We start from the raw sequence: 21,391 nt of genomic DNA, 5'->3' as shown, positions 1-21,391 counted from the left end.
ATATTATAAAAATGTAAATAAAGGCACTTTAAATGGGAGAACACTAGTGGTTGTTAAAGAATGCTCAAGTGAAAACAAAACAGCTTTCATCTGAGTCCTTAAAGAGGAGTGTTTTGTGTATTATTAGGTGTTTTGTGTTCCTTTTACTTTTTGAAGTGGTGTGTATTTTATCCAGATAATTCTCTGAAGTGCCTGAAGCAGTGTACTATAAACACTACAATTTTATAATGGACCACAATTTAAGTTCGTGGGGATATGATACATCTGATCGTTTTGATAAAAATTGATGTGATTTATGCAAAGAGTTTTAATCAAAATTTATTTCCAAATCCTTTGGACTTTGAGAAACACTTAAGTGGAACAACAGTGCCTCTCTTGCTCTTGCAGCTTTTTATCTCTTTTATGGTCTTCAGTAGAACGGGAAGCAGAGAGCATGTTTTACAGGCTTGCTGTGTTTTGCTTAATTTTGGGTTTTTGGTTTCCACTCCAGTTTGGAACGCCCTCTGAGAGTGGAAAGGATGATGGAACACAAACCAACTGCTAATAAATACGTTTTCTTTATTTTAGGGTTCTTGTGGCCACTTTGGCAATTTTAAGACTTAAAGTAGTTTAATTTCCTTTTTGAAAAAAATTTAAAATGTTTTTTTTCTAGTTTTATATTGCAATTGACATGGAACGCCCTATTAGTTTTAGCTGTACAGCATGATGATTTGATACATTGGTATATTGTGAAATGATCACAATGCTAAATTCAGTTAGTTTCTTACCTCACATAGTAACAGTTTATTTTTCTTGTGATGAGAACTAGTAAATCTCCTCTCCCAGAAACTTTCAAATTTGTGATACAATATTGTTAACTTTGGTCACTATGGCATACCATAAACCAGAATTTATTTATCTTACAACTGGAGGTTTGAACCTTTTGGCCACCTTTACCCATTTCACCCACCTTCCACCCCTGCCTCTGGCAACCACCAACCTGTGCTCTGAATCAATGAGATAGGTTTTTTAGATTCTGCATATATGTGAGATTGTGTAGTATTTGTCTTTCTCTGTCTGTCTGAAAGCCCTTAAGGTCCACCCGTGTCCTTGCAAATGGCAGGATGTCCTCCTCCTCCTCCTCCTTCTTCTTCTTCTTTATTTTTATTGGCTGAATAGTATTCTGTTGTATCTATATACCACGTCTTCTTTATGCATTCATCTGTCAGTGGACACTTAGGTTGCTTCCATGTCTTGGCTATTGACTTTAATTAGACTTTGCATTTATTTTTACTCCTTTGCTCTTTTTTTAAAAAAAAAATTTATTTATTTGACACAGAGAGATCACAAGTAGGCAGAGAGGCAGGCAGAGAGAGAGGGAAGCAGGCTCCCTGCTGAGCAGACAGCCCAATGTGGGGCTCCATCCCAGGACCCCCTGGGATCATGACCTGAGCCAAAGGCAGAGCCTTAATCCACTGAGCCACCCAGGTGCCCCACTCCTTTCCTCTTTAATGACTGGAACTTTATTTTAAATTTATATTTAGTTTATTTCTCTTAACTTGTTGTTAAGGATTGAGTATCAGGAAGATTGCCCCCTTTATTCCCTGTCTCTCTTCCCTTCCTGCCCCACCTTTCATGCTTTTCCTCACTAGCTGCAGCTCTTTCCCTTAGGCCCAGCCCACCTCAACTGTCTTTAGTGAACTAGACCTTATTTCTTTATGACTGAAGAATGTGAAGGTATGATGAGTTCAGGGTCAGCTTGGGCTGGATTCCCTCTATCATCACTGTTTTGACTGTCTCTTTGGAATTCTCTGAGTCCTGCTTTCCCCTGTGCGTTTCAGCCTTGTCCTCAGGCAGGCCTTCTGCAGGATGGTCATGATGGTTACAGTCTTCACAGTTCACCATCCCAGGAAGGACAGTAAGTCTTTGTCTCTGCATTTCAAGCAGAAGTCCTGAAGGTCACTTTGATTGGGCCAGCTTAGGTCCCATGGCCACCCTTAAACCAATATGGGATGGACTGCGTGACTCAGTTTGGGTTATGTGTTTCGTAGAGTATGGAGTTGACCTCCTGGGGACCACCTGGAGCCACAGTGAAAGTCTGAGGCTGTTGGGAAGGGGGATGGGAGAAATGCCTTCTGGAAGGGCTACCTGAAAGTGCCACTTGTGTGTCCTTGACTTGCTCTGTTGGTGGCTCTTGGCAGTGGGATTAATAGAAGGGGTGTGGTCAAGGGGAGTAGGTGGTCCTAGCAGAACTGCCTTTCTAGTAGTGGGGATGGTGAGGGGACTGTCATATGATGTGTGTGCAGTTAATGTGGGTCTCCCTTTTCTGGTTACCTGGGAGGCAGGAGCAAATGGCATAATACCCCCAAATGGCTCTTTGAGGCCCTTTCTGCCCCAGTTGGCCTTTAGTTGGTACTTGAAGCCAAGTTGACCCACCGTACTATCATGACCAGAATTCTCAGCACCCTTGACCTGTTTGGATGTAGTTTGTTTGGAACTCTCGGGCTTTGCTTCTGCCATGGCACCCCTCCCCACTCTGGTCCAGTGACACTTTGGCCTTGTGAGAGTATTTCCTCTTCTCAAGAACTTGCCTACCTTGTCTTACGCTGCTGTTCACTATTGCTGCATAAAATATTACCCCAAAACTCAGTGGCTTAAAAATAACCCTTCTGTCTTCCTCAGTTTTGTGGGTCAGGAATCTAAGAGGGGCTTGGCTGGGTGCTTGTCTCTGAGCGCTATGGTGTTGGCTGGAGCTGGAGGATCTACTTCTGAGATGGCCTGTGCATATTTCGCTCCGCCCCTCTTTCCCATCTCATCTTATTCCCCAGGGTCTCTCGCCATCACTTGGTCTTCTTACAGTCTGGCGGTCTGAGGGTAACCTGATTTCTGACATTGTGGCTGGCTTCTCCACAGTGGGCAGTCCAAGACCAGGTGTTTCACAAGACAGGAAATGAGAGTGCCAGCCCTTGAGGCCAGGCCTGGAGGGGGGTATAGTATCACTTCTGCCATATGCTATTGGACAGAGTAGTCACACAGCTTCCATGGGAGGGATGCAGACCCACTTTATAGTGGAAGGGATGTCAGAGTTTGTGACCATCTTTAATCCTGCGTAGCTTGTAACAGTGGTGTTCTCAAAGGGTTTTTCCTGTTCTCTGGCTCTTTTTCTGATAATTGATTTAGGGGGAAAACCCAGTGTGTATATTCAGTTTTTGCCCTCTACTGCAGAATGAACTAGAGGTTAAGGGTGCTTTATTGGACACCCAGACTGAGTGGACGCAGGAAACTGGGTCCAGATGTGGCCCTTGGCAGCCCATTGGGAATCGCCATCCTTCAGAAAGAGCATGGAAAAGTAGTGTTCAGTGGGAGGCATTACATGCTGTCAAAATTGAGTATTAAACATGCATTGCTTTTATAGGTAGTAAAAAGTAAATGTTAAACCAAAATGAAATAGTTGAGAGAGAGAGATCTCCGCTCTCCAGCTTCTTGTTCCAACACTGAGCCATTTGTAATGGGCCCAGGGAAGCAATCACCTGTTGGCTTTGTTGAGCAAATCAGAAGCTGCCATGATATTAAAAAGAGCTACCTGTGTATTCCGTGTGGGCTCTGATCTCTCGTGGGCGGCAAAGAGCTAGACCAATGTGGAAAGACATTTCAGGAGAGCAGCAGCTCTCTGATTGCCTCAGCTTTGTTCACTCCATGGGACATCCATTACGTCCAGGGCTCCTACAGGTTTGTTCACAAAGAGAAGGCGCCGGGAGGAGGAAGCCCACATCCAGTATTTGCTTTGTGGTTAGTGTTTAATTTTTATGGATTTGTTTAATATCCTACTCTTTTTATTACATAAAGCATGTTAGCAGCCTGAGTGAGCTTTCAGCGGAAGCCTTTTATATAGTTCAGCAAGGGTGTGATGCCAGAGGCATTATTGTTAATGTAAATTTCGGAAATCACAGCGTGAGAGCACATCTTCATTGTTGATAAATGGCAAGGCTGGTGGACTGTGATATAGGCCGATGGCTTTCATGAAATCTGATGCAGATGTGTGACTGATCTTGGCCAAAAAGTTAGTTTTCTGTTAGTTTTCTCCTTCCTTTCCATTCATTCTCTTCAGCTTCCTTTATTTCTGCCTGTCTCTTTAGGTCTTAGACTTACACTAACTATGTCATCTCTGTGACTAGTTTACCTTCGTTTAGCTTCGTTTAGCTTAAATGGCAAACTATATCTATTTTTGTTTTTGTTTCTTTCATTATTTATTTGTTTTTATTTTTTGTTTTCTTATTTTTTTATTTTTTATTAACATATAATGTATTTTTTGTTTCAGGGGTACAGGTCTGTGATTCATCAGTCTTACACCACTCATAGCACTCACCATGTTTTTGTTTCTTTTAAAAGATTTTGTTTTTAAGTAATCTCTGCTCCCAACTTGGAGCTTGGACCTATATCCCCAATATCAAGAGTCACATGCCCCATTGACTGAGCCAGCCAGGCTCCTTAGTCCATTTTTGTGTTTAGATCCTAGCTTTTTGTGATTCCTTGATTTGCTTAGTTGATTGCCAAGGTGAACAATAGCATACTTTTTGCCAGTTCTCCTTTCCCTACCTACCTGTTTGGAGCCACATTATACATAGTGTCACAGATGTGGTCACCAGTATCCTGTGTTAATGGCAGAGCGGCACACCGTAGATGCTCAGTTATTTTGTGTGACAAGTGCCCTTGGGCCCAGGGAGATGAGGACAGGCTCATTTTGGTGGCTTTACTGTTTCATCCATTTGCTTCCTCCCTGGCTCTTTCTCCCTCCTGTCTTTATTCTCCTTCAAACCCTTTTATCTCATTTTCTGAGTTCCTTCATACTCCACTTGTGAATTGTAGGGTCAGCCTCTTTTTCTTGCCCAGTAGAGTCTGTGATTGCAGCTCAGTTTGACGACATGAAGGCCATTTTTAAAAAAGAAGATGAAGGTATAGTTGTGAAGAAACTCACTGTTGTTATAATCTGAGGACATGAAATAACCCAGGATGAAAGGAAGAGTCTGAATCTCTCAGTGGAAGTAGGGCAAATTTAAAATTGTATTGTTTTGGAGTCTGCAAATTCAGAAATATTGATAAATTATTGATAAAATATTTGGCTCTCTATATTTTCTTCAAACAAAGGGTGTATTAAATAATAGGGTACATGGCATTGTGTCTCAATTGCTTTTTCTTTCTTTGGTGTGCCCTTAGGGGATCTTCCATTTTACTAATTTTTTTCTTTGACCAGGTCCAGTTTGGAGTTGAGCCTGTCATTTGAGTTTTAAGTCAGTAGCTTATTTTTTATTCTCAGTATTTATTCTTTCTAAAATTGACTTATTTTTTTATTGTGGTAAAATAAACACTTTTTTAATGTAACATAAAATAAACCATTTTAAAGTATAGAGTTTAGTAATTATGTACTCACAGTGTTGTCTAACCATCACCACTGTCTAGTTTCAAAGCATTTTCATTACCCCAAAATGAAACCCTATGCCCATTAAGCAGCTGCTTTCCCTTCTCCCCCACCCTTAGCTCTGGTAACCAGGAATCTGCTTTTGGTCTCTATGGATTTGCTTCATCTGGATATTTAATGTAAGTGGAACCATACAATCAATATGCAGCCTTTTGTGTCTGGCTTCTTTGACTTAGCATAATGTATTCAAGGTTCATCTTTTGAACATACAGTGTGCATACATACATACATTGTAGCATATCATCAGTACTTCAGTGCCGTATACAAAGAATATCCCATTGCGTGAATATGTCACATTTTGTTTTTCTATGAATTCATTGATGGACACTTGGCTTGTTCCCAACCTTTCAGCTATTGTGCATAGGTCTGCCCTAAACACGTGTGGACAAGTTTTTGTTTGAGCACCTGTTTTCATTTCTTTTGGTTATATACTCACGAGTGGAATTGCTGGATCGTATGATAATTCCATTTAACTTACTGAGGTACACCAAATTCTTTTCTGCAGTGATTTTTTACAGTCCCACTGGCAGTGAGGGTTCTCATTTCTCTGTATCCTGCCACAGTTGTTATTCCCTTTTTAATTTTTATTTATTTTTTGATTATAGCCGTCCTAGCGGGTGTGAAGTGGTATAGCATGATGGTTTTGCTTTGTAATTTTCCTAATGGCTAATGATATTGAGCATCTTTTCATGTACTTGTTGGCCATTTGTATATCTTCTTTGGAGAAATGACTATTCAAGTTCTTCACTGATATTATTTTATTTTTATTTTTAATTTTTAAAAAAAGATTTTATTGATTTATTTGTCAAAGAGACAGAGAGCATAAGCAGGGGCAGCGGCAGGCAGGAGAAGCAGGCTCCCCGCTGAGCAAAGAGCCCAAGGACCCTGGGATCATTACCTGAGCCAAAGGCAGACGCTTAACCCGCAGAGCCACCAAGGCATCACATCTCCACTCATTTTAAAATTGAATTGTTTGAGGGGCATCTGGGTGGCTCAGTCAGTTAAGCACCTAACTGTTGATCTCAGTTCAGGGCTTAATCTCAGCGTTGTGAGTTCAAGCCTTGAGTTGGGGCTCACAATTAAAATGGAATTGTTTTTTGTCTTTTTGTTGTTGAATTGTAAATAATTTATAAATTCCAGATACAAGACCCTTATTATATGATGATATATGTTATATGATTATATGATTTTCAGATATTTTCTCCCATTCTGTGGGTTGTCCTTTCACTTTCTTGATAATGTCCTTTGATGCACAAAAATTTAAAAATTCTTTTTTTTCCCTTTTCTTTTTTTGTGGGCTCACCATAGGGCTTGAAATCATGATGCAGAGGTCTAGAGTCTCATCTCCCCTGACTGAGTCACCAGGCACCCCTAAAATTTTTTTTTATTGAAGTGTAGTTGACATACAATATTATATTAGTTTCAGCTGTGCAACATAGCGATTTGACATTTATGTATGTTATAAATGATTAAATGTTTCTACCATCTGTCCGCATGTAAAATTATAGCAGTATTATACACTACCCTGTGCTTTACTTTATATCCCTGTGACTTACTCATTTTATAACTGACAGTTTGTACCTCTAATCCCCTTCACCTATTTCACCCATCCCCACCCCTAAAAGTTTTTAATTTGATGAAGTCCAATTTTATCCTTTTTTTTCTTCTGTGTTTTTGGTTTTATATATAAGAAACCATTACCAAAGTCCATTGTCATGAAGGTTAACCTTATGGTTTCTTTCATTTTTTTTAACCTTATGGTTTCTTCTCAGAGCTTTATAGTTTTAACCCATACAGTTAGGTCTTTGATACTTTTTGAGTTAGTTTTTGTATATGGTGTGAGGTAAGGCTCTAACCTCATTCTTTTGCATATGAATATCCAGCCATTCCATCATCATTTGCTGAAAAAACTATTCTCCACTGAATGGTCTTTGTACTTTTATTGACTATATATGTTTGGGTTTGTATAGTAGCTTTTGAAATTGAAAATTGTAAGTCTTCCAGTTTTGTTGTAATTAATTTTTGAATAGGTAATGTGATCAGATAGTTCATACATCAAAATGATATGAAAAGGTCTGCCTTGGGAAATGTGTTGTCTACTCTGTTTCCCTTACTGTCTGTAGGTAATCACTTTTAATTAAATTTTTCTGTCTTTCTAGTGTTTCTTCATGGACATGTGAGCAAATATAAATATATATGTCTCTTTTTATACAATGGTAGCATCTTTAACAAATTATTTTTAAAAAGATTTCACAGTGTGTTCTAGAGATTCTTTCCTTATTAGTTCTTAGAGAACTTCCTCACACCTTTTGGAACAGCTGTGCAGTGTTCTGTGGTGGGAACAGAGCCTAGTTTACTGAATCTATTTTAAATCTTATTTAATCATGTGGAGCATGGAGGCATGACCCTGAGATCATGACCTGAACCAGAACTAAGAGTCGGATGCTCAATGGACTGAGCCACCCAGGCACCCTTGCTTTTTTTTTTTTTTTTTTTAAAAGTACGCTCCATGCCCAGTGTAGAACCCAGCACAGGACTTGAACTCACAACCCTAAGATCAAGACCTGAGCTGGGATCGAGAGTCAGATGCTTAACTGACTGAGCCACTCAGGTGGACCTTGGACATTTCTGATAGTAATTTTTGAAATGTCTGCTAGATTTTGAATAATGGTTTCTTAGGATTTCTATGACATTTCTTACTCCAAAGCTACAAAGAAATCTGGCTATTTTCCCCCCTAGTGGATTTATGCTTTCACTTTTTGATTTTGAAATCGTAGATCCATTTGGAGTTTATCTTGTGTACAGCGTAAAACAGATCCAAAATTTATCTTTCTCAGGTGGTTATGAGATGGTTCCCCAAAACATTTATTTAAAAAACCAACTTTACCTCCACTGATCTGAGATTCTGACTTTATCCCATATTAAATTCCTGTATGTGTTCATGAACTGTTAAGTTTTGTTTCTATTCTGTTTTTGTTTTCTTTTAGTCTGTATGATGAAGACACACTTTCAGTTATTGAAGATTTTGCTATGCTTTCTATAGGGTAAGGGGAGTCTCACCCACATTGCTCTTTGGAGTTTCCTGCCTATTCTTAATTGTTTTTCTATATGAACTTTTTTTTTTTTTTTAAAGATTTTATTTATTTATTTGACAGAGATACCACAAGCAGATGGAGACGCAGGCAGAGAGAGAGAGAGAGGGAAGCAGGCTCCCCGCTGAGCAGAGAGCCCGATGCGGGACTCGATCCCAGGACCCTGAGATCATGACCTGAGCCAAAGGCAGCGGCTTAACCCACTGAGCCACCCAGGCGCCCTCTATATGAACTTTTAAATCAGCTTGTCTAGCTCCAGAAAATAATCTGTGTTATTTTTATTTGAATCATACTCATCGTATAAATTTATGAATTTTGTGGTGGATGATGATAATCACCCTCTAGCATATTCCCTTACCTTCTTTGACTTTTTTGTGGCCATGGGGGCTCCCCACTCAGGGGAGGGTAGGAGTTTATAGGCTTAGTCCTTCCAGTCAACCTTTGAGCCTCTCTGAGGCTACTTCTCCCATATGTCTTTTCTTCCTAGAGGCTCTGAACTGGATAGAACCCTGCTGTGAAGGCACTCCAATCCCAAAGTGAAGATTTATTCCCTAGCCTGTGTCCCAAACTATGTCCAATCACATCACCTAGCCCAGCACAATAGAGGTTCTACAGTGAGGCAAAGTGATATTAATACACTCCTTTAATATAATACATAAGAAATGCATAATAAAATGCCAACAACATGGAGATGCACTGAACTTGAATGTAAACCTTCTTCCATTCTTACAGTCTCAGGGAAAACTCCTAGGTCAAGTTTAAATTCTGTATCATATTCAAGTATAAAGGAATTAAGGTTTAAAATCAAACTCATGGTCTGATGAGCTCAGAGGCCATTCTCCCTGGTTTCTTACTTTGCTGCTCTTCGTGGAAGGGTATTCTTGCCCAGTGGGGTCCAGGCTCTTTCAGCACAACTGCACCGCATGCACTGTATAAGGCTCCATGTAGGTCCTCTGGGGCCTCACACTGCATTGTCCTCACACAGGCTCCCTGATGCCTTAATGAGAAGAACAGGGAGCCTTCCATGTAGTTATCCCAAGCAGAAAGAAGCCATGCCCAGGACCCCCGCAGAGACCAGAGATGTGCAAGCAAAGCCTGATGGCCAGAGAAAACCTTGCCTTCAGCCTCTCTGTTATATGAGGGGGCTGTGCCAGTTGGAATCTGACTTCAGAACTTCAGCTCAGATGAGAATTTAACCTCTCAGCAAGAGGTTAATTTTGGGCTATTTCCCCTGGCAACTCCTGTTTACAGCTCTTTAGTTTGGAATTAGGGTGACCCCCTTTGGTGGTAGGTGCCCTCACCTGGGAGTAGACATTTTCATTTCCATGCTGGGCCACAGGGTCTGTTCCCTAGTTCCTCTGGCCTTGGACTCCCTGGCCTGAGACGTCTGCTGCCTGGAGGAGGTGTTTCTCTTGAGTGGACAGAACCACGACAGAGACAAGCAGAGACCTTTGATAAGGAGGACTTGAGCCTGAGGAGAAGCCACAAGATTTCAGGAGTTGACTTTCTGGTGCCTTTCATGATGCTGGATGTGGAATGGAACCTGGCAGTGGTTTTAATGCTGCCACCCAAGGCCTAATGTGGCTGACAGGGCCTGTTGTGTGCCCTTTTTCCTACAACTGAATCTTTTCCCCAGCCAAGTCATTTAGGAAATGTCATTGCTGGAGCTACTGGACTTTGCTGATGGCTTCCAGAGCCCTTGCCTCTGCTTCATAGGTTCCCTTGAGCCAGATTAGCCTGCTGGGGAATCTGTGCCCTACTGGTGGTGCCCTGAATCGGCTGAGCTCTCTGGGGAGGGGGGCTCGGGGACATGGTACCCTCAGAGAAGCAGTTCTGTGCTGGTGGGCAGAGCTGCCATAGTGCCCATGGCCCACCAGGGTCCACTCCTTTGGGCTCCAGGTGTGATGCAAGCCCATGGGTCTAGACCAAACTCCGTTAGCTGCGGTGGCCCTCTCCTTGCCACATGCTTATTTTGAGTCCTCCAGTTCCACACATTTGCTTGATTTCTTGGTTCCCAGCCTGTGTACCTGATGTTAGGGTCTTCATCAATAACCCTCCTCCCTGCCTGCCTGGGCTCTGAACAGCTTTAAAGTAGAGTGAAGAGGAAGCCTGGGTGGTGAGGACTTTGCCTTAGTGACAGAGGGAGCTGCCTTTGGGGGTGTGCTCAGGTGGCTGGCCTGAGGCTCAGGACTGGTCTCCAGAGGTAGGCCAAGTCCCAACTTGGTCATGGCCATGCAGGCTGGCTGTGGAAGGTGCATGGGCTTGCTCCCAGCCAGGCCAAGAAGCCGTTAAGCCTTCTGTTCTCCATTTTTCTTCAATAGCATGTTCTTTTTGGTGTGGTTTCTTTGCCTGCCCCCACCTCCCCGCCATTTACCCATATTCTACCATGGACAGCAGTGGGAGTGACAGCAGTAACAGGGACCCAGATTTCCTGCACACTGACTGTGGTGCTGTGGGCCCAGTGCCATACCTGTACTAACAAGCAGCCTCCCTGTGGTGACCTGCTGTGGTCCTTGAACCAGCAGGGGCTCAGAGAGGTGGGGCGGGGCTTCTCAGGGAGTGGTGACCATTAATCAGGTATTGTTCAGAAGGTGGGATGTCAGCCTTCACAGGCTAATGGGGCGCAGTGGTTTGGAGCTCGTAGAGACCTTGGACAGTAGCTGCTGGAAACCAGGTCACAGCAGGTTTGGGGCTCCTGCTGGGAGTCTTCCAGCTGGAAACATGTGGCACAAATGTTCCTGACACGTGCTTCTCCAGCTCTGGACAGAACCCTGGGACTTAGAGTTAAGGGTGACTTGATTATATCATCATTAGAGCCCTGCTGTAGTTCTGCAGATATGTTTCTGTCTTTTAAGATTATTTTTAAAAATGTTTTTATTTCCTCTGGCCAGTATAAATTTTTCATGGGGCTTTACTCTTTGATCTGAACTGGAAAAAATGTTCCATTTTAAGACCTCTTAAAACATGTCTTTGGATTTATTGTCTATACAAATGGAAATTCAGATAATAGTTCTGTTCATAACTGAAGAAAAACAGGAAAAGGAAATAAATTTTTCGCTACTTGAGTGATAAACACGGTGAAGCATATGCTGTATATCCTGGCAACAGAAATTCAAGGTCGGAAATAATTCCTTTCCTCCTGAGTCTGCCTTCAGCTTCCCTGAGGAGTGCAGCGGCTGAAATTTTGTACTAATTGTAGCCATAATTTTAGCATGCAATTAAACACATGATTTCCTTCCCAGCTGATGTCTTTTTAGCTAGTCTGACATGGATAAAACAAAAGCCCTGTAGATTTAAATGGCCACTTTAATTTGATAGGAGTTGAAGAAAAGTCACCATTGTTTGAGCACTTTTGGCTGCGTGGTAGAAACGAGATTAATCTTGCCTGTAAAAATGGCAAACAGCTTGGGTGCTTCTAATGGAGTTTCTAATGCTGCTCTCTGAGCATTGAAGGGAACCAGCTGTTGGTATGTCCATTTTGCTAAGACCCTCCATGAGGTTAAGGATCATTGGACAGAGTGCTACCAGGGGGAGGAGTCCGAGATGGGAACTGTATGGTTGTGGCAACAGGAGCAGAGGTTCGTGGATGTCGCCTTATGCGGTAGTGGGTCTGGCACCTGAGGGAACCTAGGACTTGAGAGCAGAGCTGCTCTCCAGGGAGGGAGCAAGAGAGGCCCCAGGCTGGCCTGCTCTGAGCTAGTGTGTCCATTTAGTGCTTTTCTTTTTCTTGGCTTCTCTCAGCGGGTCATTTGCCCTGTAAAGGATATTTTATGTGAAATTAGAGCTCCTTGCTCCGGGGAGTTTGGGAACTACCAAGGTAAAGAAACTAAATAGGTTTCTCTATTCAAGGACACCTTGAGAATCTGTTACACGTTGCTGTGCTTTGTGAGTCTCTGAAGGAGACTCAGCAAATGTGGTTTTCCAAAAGAATGTGACTGTGGCATTCTTTATTCAAGGAATACCTGGCAGGGCACAGTTGGGGAAGCGTGGTTCATGAGTGTCATGAGTGTCAGGGCTATCTGCACCTGGCAGCTGAGTCTTTGATCTCTAGCACCATGTTGGCACATAGTTGCTGTGAGTGAAAAACAGTGAGTGGTTTTTCACATGTGGACTGGATCCCATTTGCTCTCTTTGTTACTTACTGGTTGGTGGCAGCAGAGGAGTTCCTGGTGGTTCTCTTTGTGAGCATTTGTACTATTTTAATCTGGATCCAGTTCTTTTCTTACTTTGCATTTAAATTGATAAATTTAAATTAAATAAATTTAATTGATAAAGTGTCAAGACCTGTGTGTTCCCTTGACTAAGTGTCTGTGTGTGTTATCAGCAGTGATTAGGCCCAGGGTTTAACAGAGGTACTTGGATGGATGGAGTCGTTTTTCTGATACTGCACCGAGTCATCTCTCAAGACATATTCTTGGCTTTCTTTGTAAATGTAATTCAGCGTTTGGGGATTGATCAGATACAACTGAGTGGGTTTGGGTGTTAAAACAGAAGGTTTGGAATAGGACACAGAGAGGAGCTCTTTTCTGGGGCAGCCTGTGGCCATTTTGAAATGAATCCTAGAGAGGAGGATGGCTCTCACAGTGAAGGAGCAGGATCTTCCTTTCCACCTATCCTTTTACTTTTATATTTAATTTATTTGAAAATTTTAATTATGAAGCACACAGAAAATAGACACTAGTATGCTCACTACCCAGCTAGTCCCATTTGTCTGAGGTTTCTCTCTCAAATCTCATCATCCCCTGCCTTCTATTCAGTATGAATGTGGTTCTTGTCCTGTGTTTGGCTTTTTTGCTCATTTTTTTCATATATATTTAATATATATATCTTTGTAAACAATATAACTCATTTTGGTTATTTAAAAGTATCATTTAGGGGCGCCTGGGTGGCTCAGTGGGTTAAGCCTCTGCCTCTGGCTCAGGTCATGATCTCAGCGTTCTGGGATTGAGCTCCACATCGGGCTCAGAGCCTGCTTCCCCCTCTCTCTCTCTGCCTGCTGCTCTGCCTGCTTGTGATCTCTCTCCCTATCAAATAAATAAATAAAATCTTTAAAAAACCCCAAACTTAAAGTATCATATAAATGAATAAATTGTATTAAAATGATATGTCCTTGTTGCAAGTTACTTAAAAAAAAAAGATTTATTTTATTTAGAGGGAGAGAGAGAGCATGCACACGTGCAGACATGCACCTAGGGGGAAGGGTAGAGGGAGAGAGAATCTCCAGCTGACTCACTGCTGTGTGGAGCCCAACACGGGGCCTGATCCCATGAAAGGAGCTGAAATCAAGAGTTGGACCCTTGACCAGCTGAGCCACCCAGGAACTCCAAAAGTGGCTTTTTATTTTTATGTATTTACTTATTTAAGATTTTATTTATCTGACAGAGAGAGACCCAGTGAGAGAGGGAGCACAGGCAGAAGGAGTGGGAGAGGAAGACAGGACTTTCCATTGAGCAGGGAGCCTGATCCAGGCCTTGATCCCAGGACTCAGGGATCATGACCTAAGCCAAAGGCAGATGCTTAATGACTGAGCCACCCAGGCACCCCAGCAAGTGGCTTTTTAAAGATCATGTCACGTGTTTGAGATTTGCCCTGTTGACACATGTGGCTGCCGCATAGTATTCCACTGAGGAGTTAAAGTAGAGTTTATACATTCATCCCCCCATTGAGGGACAGATTGTGTCCACTTTTTCTGTAATAAATGCTGCCTGGGGGACACCTAGGTGGCTCAGTCAGTAAAGCCGCTGCCTTCGGCTCAGGTCATGATCTCAGGTTCCTGGGATGGAGTCCCACATCGGGCTCCTTGTTTGGCAGGGAGACTGCTTCTCTCTCTCCCTCTTCCTGCCACTCTGCCTGCTTGTGCTCTCTCTCTCTGTCAAATAAATAAATACAATCTTTAAATGCTGCCCGGATGAACACCCTCGAACATTCCTTTTGTGTAAGAATTTCTGAGTAGAGCCCCCGCCCCCGCACCCCTGAGGTGGAATTCCGGAGTTGTAGAACTTTTTCAAGCACCATCATGCCCTCTGACAGACAGAGATCAGAAGTAGGCAGAGAGAGAGAGGAGGAAGCAGGCTCTCCGCAGAGCGGACAGCCCGATGTGGGGCTCGATCCCAGGACCCTGGGATCATGACCTGAGCCGAAGGCAGAGGCTTAACCCACTGAGCCACCCAGGTGCCCCCCATCATGCCCTCTGAAGTGGCTAAACCAATTTACCTTCTGGCCATTTTATGATCCTGTAAGCCCACATTTCCCACCTGATGTTCCCAGATCTTTTCATTCTTGTCTAGTCCATAGGGCTTGCATGTCTGCTCTTTAATTTTGCATTTCCCTCTCTACTTCCATCTTTTCCCGTGTTTACTGGCTAGTCCTACTCTTCATATTTCTGATTGCATTAATCTGGTGACTTTTTAGACAGGGTAACCTGGGGTCTCCGTCTCTCATAACTGTTTGTGTTGCTCTTTCAGATGGCAAGTTTGGTGCCTACATGCAAGTCCACATTCAGAATGATGGACCTGTGACCATAGAATTGGAGTCCCCGGCTCTTGGTGCTGCTACCTCTGACCCAAAGCAGGTAAGCCTGGACTCTGTCAGAGTCTGTCCCCTGGCTTTTGGCTTTGATTGAGTCCCTGGAACCGTTCTCTCTCTGAGGTGGAGAAGAAACTTCAATGTAGTGAACTAGTATCTGTATTAATACATCCCTTCCCAAGAATGCGTCTGTTTATACTGCATCTCCTTGGTGCTGTGGTAGACTGGACAGTACTTCTCCCTTAACCTCCAACTGACTTTGGATTCCAGAGAAAATGTCCTTCGCCAGAGCCCAGCTCTTTTCCCCGCTGCGAGGTGCTTTGGTGCACACGTGCCGCTGGGTGGCAGCAGAGTAATAGCACAACTCCATTTGAGCCCTGGCCTGTCCTCTGCATGGGATCAGAATGGTTACCTGGAGTGGGTTTTGTCCCACTGAGGGTACATGTGCCACCGGAGGTTCTCTGTAAATCCTTATTTTTCTAAAGAACTCTATGACCTGGATTTGCTGCCAGCCTTCTAAGCTTTGAGAAAAAATTTTAATTAAAATAGATAAAGGAAATCTATGATAGTTCTTGCAACCTATATGGTTCTTACAGATGCTTAACACTTCTTGAGGCTTTAATTAATGTGCCCACTTAATAGCCTTCGAGACACATGGGAGCAGGCAGAGGAGTGAGACCAAAGGGACATTTCTGTTCTTCCTTCTCCCCCACCCAACCCTCCCCTTCCTAGGATACTATGAATTGGAATGATGCAGTAGGTGGGGGAAGTATTAGATAAATGTAAAAACTGGATGTTCAAAGTTATAATGTTTCTTTCATTGATATTTAATGGATAAAATACTTTTGAGATACTATTTTCACAAGAATAGAGTAGGAGAAGATAGCAGCCCATAGTCTGAATAGTTTTGGACAATGCCTGAATAGTCCCCTGTCCAGCACAGGTTGCTGAACACTCTGGTTGCTTTGCCTATGTGCCTGGAGAACCTCTTATGAAGCTGTCATTGTGACAGCCAGTGGGATAGAGTACTAAGACTCTACCAGCTTTACAAAAGAGTTGATGTGAATTATTTTTGTGCCTGCTTGCTTTTAAATTCGCATCTTAAATATGAAGGTCTGCATATATGACTGAAGTTGGTCTAAGACTTGCCATTAGTATAACCTGATACCATCCAGAGGAGGAGAGCAGACTCTCCTCTTTGGGTCCTTACTGTTGTCAACCAAGAAAAACCTAATATTTATGCAAAGCAGACTGATTTAGGTCAATTGGCAGTCTGTAGTTGATGGTCCTCTGCAATGCAGAAAGCTAAAATGAAACTCCTGCCACCCCACTTCCACACATTCCTTCTGTTTTCTTTTTCCCTAAATTCGTGGGACTACCATTTACCTTGTCAGCCAGGCCCAAATCTCGTGTCATCCTACTTTCATCCCGGCCTATCCCAATACAATTTCTTACATGTTGATACTGCTCTAAGGTTTCTTTTTCTTTTTAAAAAATATTTTATTTATTTGAGAGAGAGCAAGAGAATGAGAGAGAGTGAGCATGATGCGGGGAAGGTCAGAGGGAGAAGCAGACCCGCAGCTGAGCAGGGAGCCCGATGTGGGACTTAATTCTGGGACTCCAGGATCATGACCTGAGCTGAAGGCAGTCATTCAACCAACTGAGCCACCGAGGCACCCAGGTTTCTTTTTTTTTAATGTAGTAAGTGATTTAATCTTTATCATAGGGTATGATGAGGAAATGGAGGCACCACACTTAAGCAGTAGCTTAAGGTCACATAGCTGCTAAGAAGTGGAACCAAGATGCAAACCCAGTTTTCAAAATCAGGAAGCAAAAAATTGTTGCCTAAAATCTGCGGTCACTGACATTGTTTGAGAAATCCAGTAGTCCATGAATGCTTGCAGCAGTTTTTGGAGAAAAATGCCAGTGGTTCCTGTGCATGGTTTATTTTTATTTTTAAAATTTTTATTCAGTTTATTGAAACTTAAAAAAAAAGTGATTTTTTTTTAACTGTTCGCCCCCCACCTTTAGTTCCAAGTTATTATTTTTAAGGGGAACATAACCTTTCCTACTTGTTGCTGATTCTTTGGGTTGATAGAGAAGCAGGAACATGTCTCACATAGTAGTGCTGGACTTCAAAGGTGATAACTAAAGTTCCTGGGATTACTTTTTTTTTTTTTTTTTTTAATTTGACAGACAGAGATCACAAGTAGGCAGAGAGGCAGGCAGAGAGAGAGAGAGAGAGAGAGAGGAGGAAGCAGGCTCCCCGCTAAGCAGAGAGCCCGATGCGGGACTCGATCCCAGGACCCTGAGATCATGACCTGAGCCGAAGGCAGCGGCTTAACCCACTGAGTCACCCAGGCGCCCCATTCCTGGGATTACTTTAAAGGAAATCACAAATGAAAAATCCACGTAAAAATTTAAATGTTTTATTTTGAAATAATTGGAGATTTTTTTTTTTAAAGTTTTTATTTATTTATTTGACAGACAGAGATCACAAGTAGGCAGAGAGGCAGGCAGAGAGAGAGGAAGGGAAGCAGGCTCCCCGCCAAGCAGAGAACCCGACACAGTGCTCGATCCCAGAACCCTGAGATCGTGACCTGAGCTGAAGGCAGAGGCTTTTAACCCACTCAGCCACCCAGGCGACCCGAAATAATTGGAGATTTAAGAAAAGTTAGAGTCACAGTTCCCCTGGTTGCTTTACCGAGCTCCCACTAACTTTGCCTTATACAATCATAGCGTACTGATAGAACACTGAGATTAATACTGATATGTTACTGTTAATTGATGGCTGGAATGTTGGGGTTTGGAGCCAATGGCCAAGAGAATTCTTGAGATGTCTTTGGTGCAAAAAGGTGGTCTTATTAAAGCACCAGGACAGGACCTTTGGGCAGAAGGAGTTGCCCTGGGGTTGTGAGGAGCTACTGATTATACACTTTCAAGTTGGGAGGGGGATAGTAAGTCACTAAGGAATTTTGCAAGCAAGGTTTCTAGGACCCCAAGGGGGCGAGCTATTGTTAGGACAAGGTCATCTATTACTAGTAAAACCCTAGTCCTGAGACCCTTCGGATCTATATCACTGGGCCATGTGCCTGGAGGATGATTGCTAAAATGTATCTTGGGGGTAGAGATAAAGGAAGTTTCCCAAGGAGTTTTTATATGTTAAAAGATCCCGGAGGTTGGGATAATGTTAGGCTAAGAGCACCTTTTTGCCCTTACCAAAGTATTAACATTGAGGCAGCTGAGTTCCTAGAGGAATGTTACTCTGCCTGTTTCAAGGACTTGTCAATAGGCTGTAAATAGTAAGGAACTTTAACTTTTCTTTTACCTTTGTTTCCCACATCATTAACAATACTACAAACCTTATTTAAATTTCACTAGTATTGTTTTTTCTTCTAATGTTCTTTTTCTATTTCAGGGTAATCCCGCATTGCATTTAATTGTTATTTCTCTTCTGTAATTGTGACAGCTCCTCAGCCTTTCCTTTTCTTTCATGACCTTGACGATGTTCAGGAGTATTGGCATGCTGTTTTGTTGAAGATTCCTCAGTTTGGGCTCTCTGATTACAGTGAGGATATGTGTTTTGACAGGAATACCAAATAGCACAAAAATGATGTGCCTTTCTCAGTGCATTATAGGGAAGTACATGAGACTGATCTGTCTTATTACAGGTTATGTTAACCTCAGTCCCTTGGTTAAGATGAATTGACCAAATTTCTCCACCATACATGGAATATTATTAACCTTCCCTCACTCATCTACTCTCTTGCTTGTTCAAAACAGATGGCTGTCTTTCTGCTTCACAAAGAAGCTATCTGAAGGCATTGACCCTGCTTTTCCATCCCACTCTTCCTACATAGGTGGCAGAGCTGCCCTTCTCTGTGCTGAGGCCAACACCTCCCCCCTAGGCCAGGACTGGCTGTATAATTTGTGGGGCCCAGTGCCAAATGAAAACGAGCAGCCCCTTGTTAAAAAATTATAATAGGTAATTCTTTATTATAATAAAGGGTGAAGCCAAAGGTGAGCCCTTCTATAAGCAAAGCCCTGTGAGCCTGTATTGGGTAGAGCCAGACTAGCCTGGGCTGTGGCGCCCTCCCTGGCCTCCCCTGTACCTTCTTGGCAGCCTCCCTTAAGCACTTTGTCCTCCTGTCCAGTCGGTCTGTCTGTCTCATCCATCTCATTCCTGTGGCTTTTAAATATTCCCAAACATTTCCAGTTGAGAAATGCCTCCATTTCCTTTCTGCTTGTCGCCTGCTCTGTGTACTGATCTTCAGGGACTCCTGCTGAGGCCCCTGAACCCTGTGTCATCTGATTCCGCAGCTGGTGGGCCCTGATGACCTGCCCACTGAGCAGCAACTGCCACTGCTGCTGCTTGGACATGGTCTTGAATCTTGTTTTCTGGGACACCGTGCTCCCCAGTTTTCCTTTTGCCTTGGGCTACTCTCTCTGGTTTGATGTGATTGCCGTTTTCTAGTTCTGCTATAATTCTGTTTGGAGAAAAATTTTAGTCATGTTTTTCTTTTCATTCTAAATCTCTAAGAGAGTAATAATGCATTGTATCTTTGGGATCCTAAACCTTATTTCAGTTAGTAACTCCTCTTTATAACATAAAGACATACAAAGCATGATTTTTTTTTCTTTTACCATCTGATGAGGCATGTTAGCTTATTAGAGTAAGAAAGTCTTTTTTTTTTACTATTTTATTTTTAAGTAATCTCTACACATGTGGGGCTCGAACTCACAACCCCGAGATCAAGAGTCACATGCTCCACTGACTGAGCCAGCTGGCACCCATTTTAGCCATTTCTGAGTCTTTCTTTTAGGAGCTTTCTTTTCAAATGCATGAATTGTGCTGTATCACTTTCATTTGTTCTACCAGTTAACTGGCTCAGGAGTCTCAGACCTGGCAACAGGGTGCAGATCTGTGTCCTCTCACTGTCCAGTAGGTGGCGACAAGTAGGCATGGAGGGCCTCGGTGATGGCGAGGTCCAGCCACTTTGCCTGTGGTCTGTCTCCCCCTTCCCATTCCCAGAAGACTGCATGTTATACGCAACTAATGAATTGTTGAACACTACATTAGAAACTAATGATGTACTATCTGCTGGCTAACCGAACCTTATAAAAAAAAAAAAAGAAGGGGGTTCCTCTCTGGGCAAATAGCTAATTTGCTTGCTTTTGTGTTGGTAGGAAGACAGCTGCCAAATTGTTTCCACCTATAGATAAGCATGCCTTTCTGTCAGTTGAGCTTTTAATTCCAAATGTTTTATTTTCTCAGTATAGTCCAACTAGTAGTGAAATTATGTATATTGTAGAGAAATGGTTATTTTGGCACTTTTTTCTTTTTAAAGATTTTATTTATTTATTTGACAGAAAGAGATCACAAGTAGGCAGAGAGGTAGGCAGAAAGAGAGGGGGAAGCAGGCTCCCTGCTGAGCAGAGAGCCTGATGTGGGGCTCAATCCAAGGACCCTGGGATCATGACCTGAGCTGAAGGCAGAGGCTTTAACCCACTGAGCCATCCAGGCGCCCCTTGGCAAGTTTTAAAACAAGGTTCTTTAGGGGTGCCTTCAGCTCAGATCATGATCCTCAGGGTCCTGGGATTGAGCCCTGTGTCAGGCTTTCTGCTCAGCAGGGAGTCTGCTTCTCCCTCTGCCCCTTCTCTCTCCCTCTCTCTCTCTCTCAAATAAATAAATTAAAAAACCAAAAACTTAAAAAATATACAGGTTCTTTAAACTGTCTGGACAAATGCACTCTGTGTGTGTGTGTGTATTTATGCATTAAGTGTCTTTTTTAGTACCTGGCAGTATACCGGGCACTTGAGGGAGAGAAAGAAGTGCTGTGACCCAGGCCCTCCTCCCAGGAGTGGATGTGGGGCAGCGTAAACCCGGAAGGTTGATAACAGCGAGGGAGGTACAGAGTAGTACAGGACAGTGTAGGATGGGTCACAAGAACATCATGTTCTGATCCTCCTTAAGGCCCTCCAGTGCCTTCTGATGCTTTTAGATTATAAACTAAGTTCCTGCTGTCACTTATCATGCCTTAGTCACCGGGCTTCTGTGACTCAGTCCACCCTGCTCTGTAGCCACCTGCGCTTTGGTTCCTATACTTTACTTAGTCTGAGAGCACACTGAGCTCTTTCCTACCTCTGACTCTTGTTTCAGTGTCCGTGTCTCCTCCTCAGAAGGTATACCCTGACTGCCTCAGTCCTGAGGAAGCCCCTGCCAGGTGCTCTGTCACTGTACTCTGATGACTAATTTCATAGCACTTGGCCGTTTTGTTATGTTCTGCTTGTTTCCTTGTTCCTCCTCTCTCCACCCTAC

The 21,391-nt window shown here is 42.9% G+C and overlaps 1 protein-coding gene across 3 annotated transcripts in view; it reads left to right on the top strand.

The window, feature by feature from the left end:
- The window catches only part of DTD1 (D-aminoacyl-tRNA deacylase 1), a 172,377-nt gene that overhangs the window by 10,820 nt on the left and 140,166 nt on the right, over positions 1–21,391 (top strand). For 2 of the 3 annotated variants that reach the window (XM_082743197.1, XM_082743198.1), the window contains exon 4: positions 15,012–15,118. In XM_082743197.1, coding sequence (XP_082599323.1) covers positions 15,012–15,118 — 107 coding nt within the window. Of the gene's footprint in view, positions 1–15,011; positions 17,214–17,433; positions 17,721–21,391 lie in introns of those variants that run through there. The other variant, XR_014314799.1, reaches the window with a different exon arrangement.

This window comes from Mustela nivalis (assembly GCF_964662115.1).
Source record: "Mustela nivalis genome assembly, chromosome: 8".
Lineage (NCBI taxonomy): Eukaryota > Metazoa > Chordata > Mammalia > Carnivora > Mustelidae > Mustela > Mustela nivalis.
This window is presented reverse-complemented; position numbering and strand designations above follow the sequence as displayed.